Source organism: Pieris brassicae, chromosome 4, assembly GCF_905147105.1.
Source record: "Pieris brassicae chromosome 4, ilPieBrab1.1, whole genome shotgun sequence".
Classification (NCBI taxonomy): Eukaryota; Metazoa; Arthropoda; class Insecta; order Lepidoptera; family Pieridae; genus Pieris; species Pieris brassicae.
In genome coordinates, this window is record NC_059668.1 from 17,508,353 (window position 1) to 17,523,624 (window position 15,272).

General features: G+C 32.9%; 1 protein-coding gene across 8 annotated transcripts in view; it reads right to left on the reverse strand.

The window, feature by feature from the left end:
* LOC123708034 (uncharacterized protein C18B11.02c-like) overlaps nucleotides 1–15,272 on the reverse strand; it is a 231,375-nt gene that overhangs the window by 3,477 nt on the left and 212,626 nt on the right. For 7 of the 8 annotated variants that reach the window (XM_045658482.1, XM_045658484.1, XM_045658483.1 and 4 more), the window contains 9 exons: nucleotides 14,055–14,277; nucleotides 13,394–13,481; nucleotides 8,336–8,444; nucleotides 7,111–7,222; nucleotides 4,000–4,196; nucleotides 1,616–1,813; nucleotides 1,238–1,336; nucleotides 878–981; nucleotides 307–501 (listed from right to left, as the gene is read on the reverse strand). In XM_045658482.1, the coding sequence (XP_045514438.1) occupies nucleotides 307–501; nucleotides 878–981; nucleotides 1,238–1,336; nucleotides 1,616–1,813; nucleotides 4,000–4,196; nucleotides 7,111–7,222; nucleotides 8,336–8,444; nucleotides 13,394–13,481; nucleotides 14,055–14,277 (1,325 nt within the window). Of the gene's footprint in view, nucleotides 1–306; nucleotides 502–877; nucleotides 982–1,237; nucleotides 1,337–1,615; nucleotides 1,814–3,999; nucleotides 4,197–7,110; nucleotides 7,223–8,335; nucleotides 8,445–9,904; nucleotides 9,993–13,393; nucleotides 13,482–14,054; nucleotides 14,278–15,272 lie in introns of all 8 variants that reach the window. The other variant, XM_045658481.1, reaches the window with a different exon arrangement.

Consider the following 15,272-nt stretch of genomic DNA (forward strand, 5'->3'; position numbering starts at 1 on the left):
CATTTGTTAATCTAATAGACAAGTCGGTGATCAGCCTTCTAGTCTTTCTTCAGGTCTAAGGTAAGTTTCCTCATGTTTTCCTTCATCCTTCGAGCGAATGTTAAATGCGCACATAGAATGAAAGTCTATTAGTACACAGCCGGGGATCGAACCTACGACCTCAGGTATTTATTATATGATTACAATATTTATTTTAAAGTTTAAGGACATGCATATTAATGCGTACACGAGAATGGAACAACTTTGACGGATCAACTTATATAGCTCATTGATTTGAGAGATCTTAATAGGACCCATAATCTTTACCTTATACTTCCAGGCATGCAGATACATAATGAGGTCCCTGGGACGTGGGTCCCGATAGCGCACCCTGCACTCGTAGCAATGGGGATCAGGGTTCAGAGCGTCTGATGGGGTAGACCCGTTTGACCGACTTGGAGCCTGAGGGGGCACCCCAGGAGCACTGCATCCCGTCTGTGTCGCTACGGTTACTTTGTCCGACTGAAATCGTTATGTTTATTTTAATAATATATGAAATTGCATAGTCAATATAATATGATAAAAACTAGTCGATTTTCAATTTTGTATTCAAATGTCGGAAATAAGTCTTTCAATTCAGATTGATATTCAGAGCATTACTTATATCCTATATAACTCATTTGCTTAATAGGAAGAAATATAATGAGTCACAAATGACTGTAAAATCAGATTAAAGATCAACAACTTTTAGTTGACAGACTAAGAAACGTGCTAACATGATCTTTCATTAACTTGATACGATTAAAAAATTAAAAACGACTTATTACTTTTAAAACGTTACAATTTATTTATGTTAAGAAAACGAATAAACATTATTTTTAATATACAAAATTCTAACCTTAGCGTCACTAGAATCGTCGTTGCATAGAACTGGCGAATGTGCAATGTTGCACATCTCCTCAACCGGCGCCTCTGACGCACTCGAGGGACTGGCTAGAGTCGCTGAACAAATGAAATGACACATGAAACACATAAGCGAACAAATGTCATTATTAATCTATTAATAAGGTTTTCATTGTTAGGACGTAGGCCTTTAATGACGACACAGCCAGTGCCAATTAGTTGGCGGAAGTCACAAGTTTTCACGATGTTGCCTAAACAAATACCAATATTGTTTGCGGATATTGAAGGAAATATGATTGTTTCAACGCAGTACCTAAGAGTTTTCAAATATACTTTAAACACTAAGAAAACTTACGCGCCATGACAGTAGATGGGGTTATCCCAGGAGCCGGCGACTCCAACCTTGGTGAGGATTCTCGTGACGCTGGTCCTGTATCACATTCATCTTCGCCGACTGTAACAATTATAAACAATGACTAGTGAACCACAAATGGTCAAATGCGTCAAAATCAAACTCCTGAAACAATTTGAATCAGTAGGCCAATTAATTTTTAAAAAAATCCAAGAATTTAATTAAAAAATTATAATCAATGCGAATATCTAAGGATTCTAACACTAATATTACGTGATTCATCAAGTTAATTACCCGACAGTTATGGATTTGTTTATAGACTCGTCGCAATTAATAATAGAACGGCTCCCAGATTAACACCTAACCATTGCAATACTTTACCTTTATCATCAGTAGGAGGCTTAGAAAAGAGCATATCATCATCAGCAGCATCCACGCCGAGCCAGTTCTCAGCGTTGTGTATGGCAATCAAATCTCTCACTAACTCCTCATCAGACTTGCCTCCCGTATCACCGCCTTTGCCCCGTAGCGGTCCGAATACAGGATGATTGTATAACGGATCGTTAACTACTGGGTAACCTGCAGCAAATTAATAACACATTTTAAAATAACACTAAGTTGAAAGAACTAAGGACCTGAATTGTGTAAAACGACAAATAAATTAAAAAGAATATAACATTTTCTATATCCTGACCGCACAAGAGTGTTTATCGGGTATTATTTGTATAATTGCTCATTGATTATAACATATATATTATGAGCAGTATTTGCCTATTGGCATTAACGACCGACACTCATACCTGAGGTCGTACGATTGACTATGTGCGATCTTAACACTAGTTCGTATGGTGAAGGAAAATATTGGGAGGAAACAGGCATGCCTTAGTTAGACCCAACAAGTCAGTATATGTTAGCCACAAACAAATGCTGCCTTTTAAAAAAAAACGAATGATCACGAAATCAGTACAGAAATCTGAAGCCTACGGGTTTATATATATGTTGGTAAATACAGAAACAACATTCATGGATAAAAAGAGAGTTTGCGGAAAATAATTCTGCGCTTTATGAGTTATTTTCATAAAGGTATGTCATAATTACTTTCAACACGGATATAAAAACCCAGGTACGCCTAAAATCCTTTCAAAAATAACTGAAAAAGTCTATACATTTATTTAATGGAGTGTTGCAGCACTGTAATAATCTAACCCAAGCAAAATAAATGCAGGCAAAAATGAAATGTATAATTTATTTGACGTAGAAAAACAGGTATTGTTGAATTAAAAAAAAAACATCGGACGCTTGTGGCCGTACCATTGTGAAGAGCAGCGGTAGAAATTAAAAAAGAAATTTTAACAAGCACTGAAAATGAAAATTGGCAACACGAAAGTTGAAACTTTTTCGCCAACTATTCAGACTTCATAATTGCATGCAAAAAGAGTTCTTTAGTGGATATGACTGGCGGTTTGCCACAGTTCATGATTAAATAGTTACGACATATATCTTCAAGATATCGATTGTGTTACGTATGACCTTCCCATGAGTGCTATACGGATAGCTGTGATGTTGTAAATTCATCTTTTATTGAATTTTGATTACGAGATTAGATCAAGATTATATAGTATTTTTGTGTTAAATAAATCCAATATAATTTTTAGACGTGTCTCGTGACCCGACCGTTTATTTAAGATATAATTTATAGACTACGTGTAGTTGATTAAAACTTGTTCTTTCAGCAAACAAATAATTCTTCTTAATGAGGATATAATCTTGCTACTTAGGACGATAAAATGAAAAATATTTTTCACTGTTCTTAATTAAAAAGTTTATCATAAATTCGTTGGCTGTTAAGATACAACATCCAATTTAGTTTAGACTCTCATAGTTAGCTAATTAAGTTGAGATTTTTTTAGTTTCGCAACTAACAGTATGGGTTGAACTGTATCGTAGTTCGTAAAGTTTTAGAGGGGCTTACGTAAAAATAACTACGAAATCCTTACTCTGATGAAGGGGCTTACTTTTCGAGAGCTATATTAAAGCACATTACTTATTCAGTGTTAAGGGTCGTTTAAAAGACTAAGCGTATATTACGCTCAGTTTAGAATATCAGTAATCCCATTTCACAACTAAAACCTACAAAAATATAACGTAAAACTGTTCAATTTTCGTTAGATAGGTTAGTTCATTAAGAAAAAAAATTATGGCAGTATTGCTTGTTTAAGAAATAATATTTTCGCCCTTTATTTTAATGAATCTGTTTAATGGATGAGCAGACAGGGTACAGATATTGTTTGGTCAGTTATATGTTCTTTCAGTTTATACAGAATATGAGTACGGAAATGTATGTTTGCTTAAATTATGAACTGAACATAGAATGGATCTAAAGTAAATCTATTATTATTATTATTTTCAGTAACTATATAAGTCTAGAAATATAGTTCTGATGTGTTGGTAGCCTCGTTAGTTCACAGTTGAAACAGACAAAAATCTAAAAAGTAATTTACAAATATAAAACCACTTCAAATATCTGTCAACATATTCTGTTTTGGCTTTGAGAATGCGTGGATGTCAATATCACAAAAAGTACTAAGCCGACATTGATGAAATCTGGACTGTACCTTAAGTTGTTATATACCTGACAATTCTAGTTTCCGAGAAATTTGTTGAAATACATGTATAAAAAAATTCACAAGAAATTAAAAAACCAACTGATAAAACTTGTATACTGAAGATTTATTTAAGGAGGTAAAGGTAAAAGAATTGCTCACCCAAATACTGAAGGTGCACTCTGATCTGATGCATTCTTCCGGTCTTAGGCCGGCACAGCACTACACTGGTGTTGGTTCGAGGATTGAAACCAAGACGCTTAAACGTCGTAGAACAGTCCTTGCCCTTTGGCGATACTTTGCACACACCTATCTTGTAACTTACAACTTCTATTGGTTCTGTGCATTCGATCTCTTCACTGAAAAATAAATATAAAATAGTTATAAATCAACATTTTTTAATAATCTCTTCTAACAACTACTGAGAAAACTCTTCAATCCTTAGAATAAGAGATACTTATAGAAGATTATTCTTCTTACACTTGATTAATGATAAAAAAATTGCGAAATTCCCAAATAAAACACGCATTGACTGTTATGGATGAAAATATACAAATTATACTTCCGACAACATACTCGCGTCCGCGGCGGCGCATGGGCGGCACTTAATACCAGCAATGTAAGTCTTCTGCCCGTTTGCCCCATGTTTGATAAAAATATTATACTCAATAAACGAAACGGAAAATACTATGAAATTTCAATAGTAAAAATCGTAGCTCGTAATAGTGCTACGAAAACAATGTAGCAAACTATGATAATAACAGAGTGACCGTAGAGCTGTAATTTCTGTTGTTACAGGTTGTAAAAAGTTGGTCTACTTTTACTGACTTTCGTTCACATGTTCTTCAATATACGATATTAAAATGATGTCCTAATTAGACAGACCTACTCTATACATAATATACAGTGGTGGTCGTATAATTAGAAACACTACCAACGGTCCCGCACATTATGTAAGATACATCACCGCAACCATTGTCATTTTTAAATTTAATAATAAATAGGACAACAATTTGATCAACGAGTTATAAGACATATAATAATATTAGAAAAGCAATATAAATCCCATTTACACAAGAGCAGTTTCAATATTACATTACGAACTAACATTAAAATCAGTTTTAAGATATGAACTTTAATGGTCAACTAATTAGAAACTACAACAAAAAAGTATTCAAAATAATATTTTTTAAGTTATATTAATTAGTATTGTTATTTGCGAAATAGCTTCTATCCACAGCCTACCAACTGTTATAATTAATATTTAGTGGAGTATCCTTTATGTTCAACAGCAGCACTACACTTTCAGACTGTCTTTTGAATATTTTATCAGAGATTTTCTGTTGGGTTGACATCCAGACTATTTACTGACCAGTTTAAAACGGATATACGCTGTTCGCTAAGGAAACATTTGATGCTATTGGCTATGACTTTAGGGTTATTGTCATGCTAAAATATCCAATCCGAGTAGACATTCATTGTGTGCTCTAAGATATTTTTGTATTGCCATTGTACCTTCAACATCCGAACGGGTCAACTCCAGATCCAGAAAAACACCTGTATTTTATGCATTTAATGAGTTTTTTTTATACTCAAATATTTATTGCATGATCATAAATTATTGAATGTGTATATATATTGTTTACGAACATTTGCACGTTGAAGTTCATTCTTTATTCATAAGAATGATGGTAATGACAGATGTAGATATTTTTAAGAGATAGGGATAATGAAGCAGCCAAAGAAATTAGCGTAATAGAATAACAAAGCAACACTCTGTAATCTAATAAAACAAATATCAAAAGTGCTGGGCACCGCAAAAGCGATTTGGAGATGGAAAATTTCCAACAAGAACCAACGGTGTATATATATATAATTAATATTGCACTTTTCATTACCACATAAAATAAGTATGTCATTATAGTCAATTAGTTAATTACAAGAATATTATACTACTTGAATGCTAATTACACTAAGATATTCCTTGAGCACAATCGATACTGATGAAGTGTTGTGTGATGTGGTAATTATATTACAGCGGTTAACGCATAATTTAGTATTAATTTTGCGATTATAGTCATAGCATGTAACATTACTCGCATCTGACTTAAAGTCTTGGTATAACTTAAAATGGAAACTACATAATTAGATAACAAAGCAAGATAGAGGTTGAATGAAAATTGTGTTATGCCAGAAAGAGAAATTTCAGATTAAAACTTATTTTTAACATTACCAACCCCGAGCATGTTTACGACACAGGAAATCGCAGTTTTATAGATTTAAGTGCATGATGACAAAAAATTGTTTAATAATATTACTATTGCTAATTATTATATATTACACTCGTAGATTATACGTTCGTCTTGAATCACTTATTGATGAAAACTGCACTGAAACCGTTGAGTAGTTTCAAACGACTAATCCTACAAACGGACCGAGTACATAAAGATACGTTACTATCTGATTTCACCTTTATACTAAAATATATTCTTAATACTGACACAATACTGTTTATACAGTCGTTATCAAAACCTATATTCCAAATATATCAACAACCAGACAATATGTATTTAACTAATGCATTAAATCTTGCCTGACATCGTCCGACAAGATTTAAGCCCTCAAATTATGTCCCGTCTGCGCGTATATATGCAAGATGGTACCAAGGTGCTATGAGAAATTATATTGTAATTAATTTATAACGAACTATCTATACATAATACAAAACGTGTAATTCACAGTTTATTTTCTTCTTTGTAATGACGGGCTGGTTTTTATTGTACATTTTGAAAGCATTTTTATTAAGAAAAACACTTTTTGAACGGATTGAAGCTATGTATTATTATTAAAAACTTACAATTATTTACATAATTTTTTGCTTTTCAGCGTGCGTGGTCACGGTGACTCATTTTTATTAACATTTTCGTTTCTCTACAAAGACACTATTCGTTAAGAAAAAATGACGAATTTATTTCATAGGAACTTCGACACAATTATTAAACTTTCAACTAATATCTTTCTATTTCTATTCTTACCGGCTTAATATAGTTATCACGTTATTATAAAATAATAAATAAATTCAATAAACAAACCATTAATTATCATTCTCTCACAATCGAAAAGCATAACCTGAAGAAATACTGTATTGATAATAGACATTTTACTTATGCCAGGGGCATGACATTAGTAATATGACTTAAAAAATGTTATTCGTTAATACCTGAATGCTATTCTTTAAAATTATCTCAAATAATTTTAATTTGAAATACTCACTCCAGAAATTCACCGTCAACCCTGCAAACGTATTCCTTCAGCACCTGCCGATTTCTAATCTGATGTTCCATCTGTCTTGCCTTCTTTGGACTTCGGCCGAATAGCAACAGACCTGGTTCAGAAACAACGAGCTGTTAACACAGGCATAATCTAATGCTTGCTGCCAAGTGAAAATCATAATAAGGTGAGACTTCCGTATCCTTTACTCTTGAACGCAAGAATTTTTTTTATGTAATAGGAGGCAAACGGGCAGGAGGCTCGCAAGTGCGTCGCCAGCCTTTCAAGAATTGATACGCTCTCTTCTTGAGGGACCCTAAGTCGAATTGGTTCGGAAATACTTCAGTGGGCAGCTGGTTCCACATAGTGGTGGTGCGTGGCAAAAACTGCCTTAGAAAACGCTCAGTTGTGGAACGATTATTAACATATTCTCATATGTAAATCTTATCTCCAAAATAAATAGAATACTTACTTATAGTTATTACTATACTTATTTAGTTATGTTACCCATAAAATTTATACTGGCAAAACCACTTAGTTATCAGCCACATAATTATAGCGTTTAACTCTGAGATGTACATAGGTAATTTGATTACCATAAAACAATGATTGAACAGGTGAGATGTATTTTTGCCAAAAACATCATCCGTAATGTGCAGAAATATATACATTGAAAGAAAACATACATAATTTAATGCTCGCACGCGAAACGCGTAAAATAATTATAAGTTTATAATAATACAAATAGCTTTAATCCGGTTAAAAAAATGTTTTCTTTGAATGTGTAAAAGCTATGGTAACCAAAGAAATATATACGCCCAATCCTCATCGTCGAACATAGTAGACCTCACCAAAATCATAAGATTTTGCTATTAATATTATGGTAAGTAATTAATGGAACTTGTATCAAAAGTACAGTCAAAACCTATTAAAACGTCATCGAAGTGACTACTCATATTTGGTTGTAAAAACCAATAGTCGTAACAGTCGAATACGTTATTATTAAGCACTTAAAACTCTTACTCGCCGTGACCTTTTATTTTGGTCAATATAACCGGTATGTTGTTGTAAAAGATGTCATTATAAACAGTTTTGACTGTAATCGTAAATATCTCTCTAGTAGTATTCGAACTCATTACTAAGGAATACACCTAATAAATACAGTTCACTAAAGTTGAAGTTACAGATATCTATTTAATCAAGATTAAGTGTGTGCCTTTCAACTAACCTGACGTGAGCCTGTCGAGTCTGTGAATAGTCCTCAAGTTCTTCAAGTTGTACTCCTTGGCAAGGATAAATACCACTGTGTTGTGCCTATACCGGCCACAAGGGTGAACCTGCGATGTTTATTTTATTTAAATTTAAGCATGTCCACGCTGTACTCTATTTTACATACTACTTTTCCTGTATCTAATCAGTAATGTAATTAAAATACCTATTATTACAAATCTGATTATTTACATGGTCTTTTCTATAACATAGTATGACCTATATCTTTTATAATTCAAGCATGGACATTTTATAATTATAGCAAATATCAAAGAAATAGTTTTTAACATTCGATTTGTTTTGAAGTCTTCAGGTTTATCATACCTGATATATTCGAAGAAGAAATATGTATTAAACAGTAACGCTACAAATATAGAAATAATATTTGTTTTATTATCAAAGTGACACGAATGATAAAGCTAAGTCATTCAATAGCTCTTTGAGGCAATAATAATAATAAGTCTGAAAAATAATGTTTAATAACCAAAAACGATTTTATATTATCAATGTTAATACAAGCCAGTGAATTAATAAAGCAAAGCAAACTAAAAGCTCATAAAGCTTTGTGGGATTTAATTCGTGATGTGTTAATTAGCATGCAAAGTAATTGTTTAATATTAAATTAAAATCTTCATTTATTACGGGTTGTTGGAAGAAACAGATAATGCATGCTTACATCTCGGAACATTGAGATAAAATATGATTTCCATTAGACTCAAGTCAATTAAGTCGTTAACACATATACCCATAATAAAGAAGAATAAAGTAATTACAAATGAAAAAAGGGGTTAGAAAAGACTACGCAACTGAAATTTCGCTTGCAAATCAGATTGTGGAGTTTCAAATTGAATTTTTACAAAGAACAGCGTTCACAGACGCACCATGGATACCCTTGTTTTAAAATTCCATTCGTCTTCGTGTTCCATTTGACAAAGCATTTCTGAACTTAAATATGTTAAATGCTTTTGGATTCGGAAGGTTTTAAAGAATGAGACCCCATATCATAATAGCCGAAAAGCCTCAAATAGTCTAGTCATCTAGTTTTGTTACTAGGATTTATATACGAAAAAGTTATATTTCTTTATATAAGTTTTACATATATTAACATTACATAATTCACATAGGTAAATTGTTATAAAGATTACAACTTATTAAATATTTAAGAATAACTCATGCATTGAAGAATCGTGTTATCACAGTAACAAATAAAAAATAAATTAAAATCTTTGTGGTTTTCAATGAATTTTATTTATTAAACGTTTTATAATTAATACCTAATCTATTTTTTATATACTTTATGTACATAAGTTCTAGTCTATGATAAATCCGGAAAGTTCTATTGATAAAAAGGTGTACTCATTATCTTTAAAAAAAACAAGTAACCTAAAGAAAAACATGCAATGGCATCTTCTGTATGTATTGAGAGAAGTATAGTTTAGTGAAGCGTCAAAATCGGGCATTTAAGTCGAAAATCCTTTGAATCAGACGCATGCTTGCCCAGTCTCTCAAGGTGTAAGGTAAGACTCACCGGCAGCGAGCATGGCTTGTCTAGCACGAGTAGGTCCTCGTCAGCGTAAATGATGCGCAAGGGACAAGCGAGCACGGGGGTCTCGTGCCTGGCCCAAAGTAAGTACGAACTGAGTGTCTGCTCAATTCAAGCGTCCAGCGGGGCGGACTCCAATTACACAAAAAAAACTATTCAAGGTTATAATTCCGCGATCAACTTGCACAGTTAATGGCCTTAAATTTGGAAACAATGACGCAAAATGCCTATTATACTTTGATTACTAGAACAGTAGGCGTAATTGGAGTATTCAATTTGGTTGGAGCAGATAATATTGAGGGATTAGGGATGTAAGAAAAGGTTTGGAAAAAAGGACAAACGAATTGGATTTATTTTGTCCAAAGATGTTGGATTGCCCCGTCGAACGCTAGCATTACACAATCACTTCATACCTTATCATTGTTATTTGATTATTTCAAACGTTTATTTATTTACATTTATACTCATTATACATAATTAAAACGATAACCTTAAACATAAATTTAAAATATAGATGTAAAATTTTTGTATTTAATTTTGTGATGTTCAGTATGTTGGTGTCTATACTAAAGGGGTCAAAATGCATTAAAATTCAAATCAATGTGAACGTATGCAAGTAAACACTAGTGAAGTGAATATTTATAGGGCACTCTTTCATAGAGATTTAAATGTGGGCGAATTTTACCGACAAAAATCATATATTTATAACAAGTAGTCGTGACCTCAGGGCTGGTACTTTTCTCGGACATCTTTTTAGCATCGCAATACAGAGATTTAATTTTAAAGGCACTGTCCTGTATATTGACTTAATTATTAATATTATATTTATAAGAGTAATGTTAAAAGAGATTTGCTTTACCTGACGTCATAACATTAGAGATAATTTAATAATACCACACCTACAGAAGAACAAATTTTATACTACATATGTAGGTTTGTAAATAGGTGTCGTGTGCAATCGAATAATCCTCTGAGAAGCCGTATCTATCAAAGTATATCAAGGACACTTTTAGATTTTACTATAAATAAAGTATTTTTACAATATCTATGACTAATGCTAAATAATAATACTCTGTATTATAGTATACATGTTCAAACGAATAATTTCGAAAAACGTCTTTCTCACCGGCTCTTCTCGGAACTACTTTCCGATGGAAGTGAAAATTAATGATTCAAAAGTGCTAGACATATTTAAATAATTTTCTTTGACGTGACGTTGCAGGAGTTTACTTTTTACGTCCGAAAAATATTGGCTGTCCACAGGGAATAAAATTCTTTTATCACCTCGCAATTATACCGACAATCAAAAGAAGTAATAAATCAGTGTATACCGTCTCAAATTCTCAGAATACGCATTGTATCAATCAAATCGATCTGTCTCGGCCACTCATATTACTTAGAATATTGCGTTCTGTTAATTTAAGGCGGTACTACTGAGGCGACGAAATTCATATGAAGTTAACGTATGGAATGCTAATAACATATTTGTTAGTGACTAATTTTTACGAATGACGGACCATGAGGGGTATATAATTTTTACTTAATTGTTTTTTTTATAATAATCGGGATGGATATTACATATATTTTATTACGATAAACTAAACATTTATTTTTAATTTTTAATTTAAATTAATAAATCAAGCTTGCAAATAAATGACTGTAAAATTAATTTTAGTCCAATAAAATATTGCCCGTTGCATACCTAACGAATAAAAATCACCGTCATTCAGTAAACTCAAACTAATAAATAACAGAGACATCTACATGAAGGTATTTCTTTTTATATCATTATGTGTTTCTTGATTACGTTAATTTATTAAAGAGCCCCGAGGCGACTGATAAGCGCAGCGAAATAGCCAATATTGTATGCAACTTATTATTTTGCTTGAGGCTATATATAGGATGTGTAAGGAATGGGTGAGTGCACTTGAAGAAAAAATTACAGCTATCCAACGTCAAGTTATGTACAATGTAATGAATTCGCAATTAAATATGTGAAAGAAATTTGATTTAAATTATAATTTACTAATGTTCTATTGAAACTAAAAGATGCAAGTCAGGATTTGAGAACATTGCAAATTTAACACGCGTAGCGTATGGCAGCACACAATATCAATATGAAGACAGTTTTAGATAGAGTGTATTCATATTTTTATTAGGGTTTCATTTTGTACAGAAAACATTAGTTCGGCATAAGACTTTTAAAACAATACATAGGATATGACATCGTTTTATTTTAATTATTTGTAGCTTTTATATGTTGTATTTTGTTACTACCCTCAAATTAAGTGAAGCAACAAAAAGTGCTTGATATGTGTATTAATAGTGTGAATGAATTAAGAACAGCCTGTACTTTATTTTACTAAACCATCTAAAGAGATGGGAGCCATCATGCAATGTCTTATTTAAAAAGAAACTGATTTTATGTTTCTTTTTTAATTATTAGCTACACATCATTATTGGTTTTATCCTCTTTTTGATTTCAGTCCATAAATTAAGAGATCTTTTATTTATGTTTTGACTTGTGTTAAGTGGTGAATTATTTTATTAATCGCTTAACAGGAATGTATCTGTAAAGTAGTACTGTAGGTATAATGTTCAATTTACGTTTTATACGGTTAAAAGAGCACTTTTATATAATAGTTATATGTTATTATTCGTTATTCAAGGTTGTATTTCAAAACATTGCCAATTCATGTTCGTTTAAGTTTAGATAAAGAATTTCTCACCGGATTTTAAATTCCGAATTCCGGATCTGGTTGATCTATCGAATTTAAATTGGGATAAAATTTTACTACATAATATAGGCGTTTCCTATAGCTTCATAAGTTTTATTTCCCTATTAAACAAAACAAGTTTTTGTTATCATCATCGTCATAACGTCATATATACAAACCAGTTTCACTTCTTAAAACATAGGACTTTGAATTACCTTACAATAATCCGCATCGAAATTTGAGAAATGTTTTTAATAAGAAAACGCGAGTAACTTATTTCTGCAACGTCAAAAACATCGTCCCGAGAACATTAAAGTCATAATAAAGACACCCCTATACTAAAAGTCGATATGAAAGTGACACGAGACGGTATTATTAAAGGCACTCCATCACAGAATGGAATATTTCTTGCAAAGGGACCCGCTTTATACGTCAAAGGACTTTGAAGCTTTGGAAGGAAAGCGGATTTTAACCGCAACTTATGTGCTTTTAAAGTCATGTAATGTTCGAATTTGAAACTTTTTGTGACGCAAAAGGGTTATGAACCTTTTAGACGAAAAATGTAAAGCAAAAGAAAAGTATTATGAAAATGTCTCCTAATGATTTTAACTACATAGCAATACATAGCTTACTACACATAATTGAATACTTACCGCAAGTGTTCAAGCCTTAAAAACTAAAGTTAATCTAAGCATGCAAAGAAGGAAGTGATAATGAAATAAAGCATAACCAAATGGCTGTCTCATTTGCCACTTACGGGAATAGAGGCTGGTTTGTTGACAACCACTATGTCCTCGTCGATATGTACGAGGGTGATGGGTTGGCTCGTCACTGGTACTTCGTGCCTGCAAGGATACACACGTCAGGCGAAAGGTCACCGTGTGATAGTACTCAATAATTATCTTTTCTTTTTTCTTTAATTCTCTGATGACATATGACCACAGGGTTCAACGCAACACGAGTTCTCACCCGTTCGTTTGTTATTTTAAAGTCACACTCCAAGTGTTTTTAAATTGTCAGGTGTAATAGAATAGGAATAATTGCATAACAATAGCTGCTCAGTCAACATAACATGTGGAGAAGGTTCATGACAGATATAATAAATATCGAATTCATGACCGAACCTGTATCCAGGAAGCTCAGCGTTCGCATGCTCGTCTGGTGGCTCGACTTACAAGCTTGTATTTACAAGCGTGTGGACGAAGATAAACTTAGAAATTCAACAAGCATTGTTAGTAGAAAATCTAAGTTTCAAATACATATCCCGTGTGAGTAGAAGGAAGATTGGTTAAGATAAACGGGAACTTAACGGAGCTAATCTAACAGAGTGTCAATGTTTGATCGAGTCTCGTGTGATGACATACTAGATATCGTAAGCTATCTACAAATTTTGGCTTCGCTAATTATTGATATAGTACCTATGGACAACGTTAGCGAGGAGGTCGTTGTGTTTGAGTCTGTAATCGGGGTCGACTCTTTCATAGTTGACCGTGAGGGTGCCAGCTCTGATGCACCTTTCGTATTCGGCCGCGGGATGCGCCCTGAACTCCCTCGCGAAGACATCGAGAATTTTCTCGCCGACCCATCTGCCTTTTGTGAAGGTTGTAAATGTGAAGTAATATGGGTACACTTTCCTGAGTCCTGCAATATGAGGATTTTGAATTCAGATGTTAGTATTGGATGGACATTTAATCAGACCTGAAAAGGCTTACAAATACATTGAATACAATTATTTGTAGAAAAAGATTTCGACTAAATAATTGCGACAAATAATATTCCATCAAACATATCAAGGTTGCATTTTAACGATGAAATAACAGCATTGCAGTAAGGTAGCTATACTTTCACTAACAAGATAGATTAGGCCATTTCCATATTTAAAATAGATTGAAAAATGTTGCCGAATAATCGTGACCCGGCAATTATTATCCAATGTATTCTTGGCACAGAGTAACTTTTATAACATGCTTGCATTTTAAATTAATTAAAGCGGTTAACGGGTTTACATTTACAACGTCTCAATTTATACAACTTTGAATGATATACACAGACAATCCGTTGTGTATCAATGCTTTTAGGAAACCTAAGAAATTCCTTGAAACTTGTCCACTAAGCAATTGCTTGAACAAACAATGGTAATATAGTAATTGCACTTCTATTAAAAGTTTGTTAAGTACAAACGCTTCGCAATGCAGTGTGCCATTCTCAGGTGAAGTTGGCTGAAGTCCAGCGTACCGTCTCATATTTTCCACTTAATTTGCTTTTATATTTCTGACTCTTCACTTTATGTTCTGCAGTGCAACACAGATCGTAAATTTATTTTAATAGATAATAAGACGCACTCAGATTTTGTTCAATTTGTACAAAATACTAATTGTTTCAAGTCATGATAAATGAGTCTGAATAGTTTTCAGTTCGTCTAATTTATTTATTCTTGAATTTTATAGGAAATTGCTTCTATCTTGCTTTATCTAAAGAACTTGGCTCGTAAGTCCTGGATAACAAAACCCTCAGAATAAAGTGTGTGTTTATTACATTTTTTTTGATACAGCAGCGAAATTTTGCTGACCGGTCGACATGGTTGTTGATCACGGCTGTCTATGGTCATCCGGGCTATCAGTCTTGGGCTCGATGCC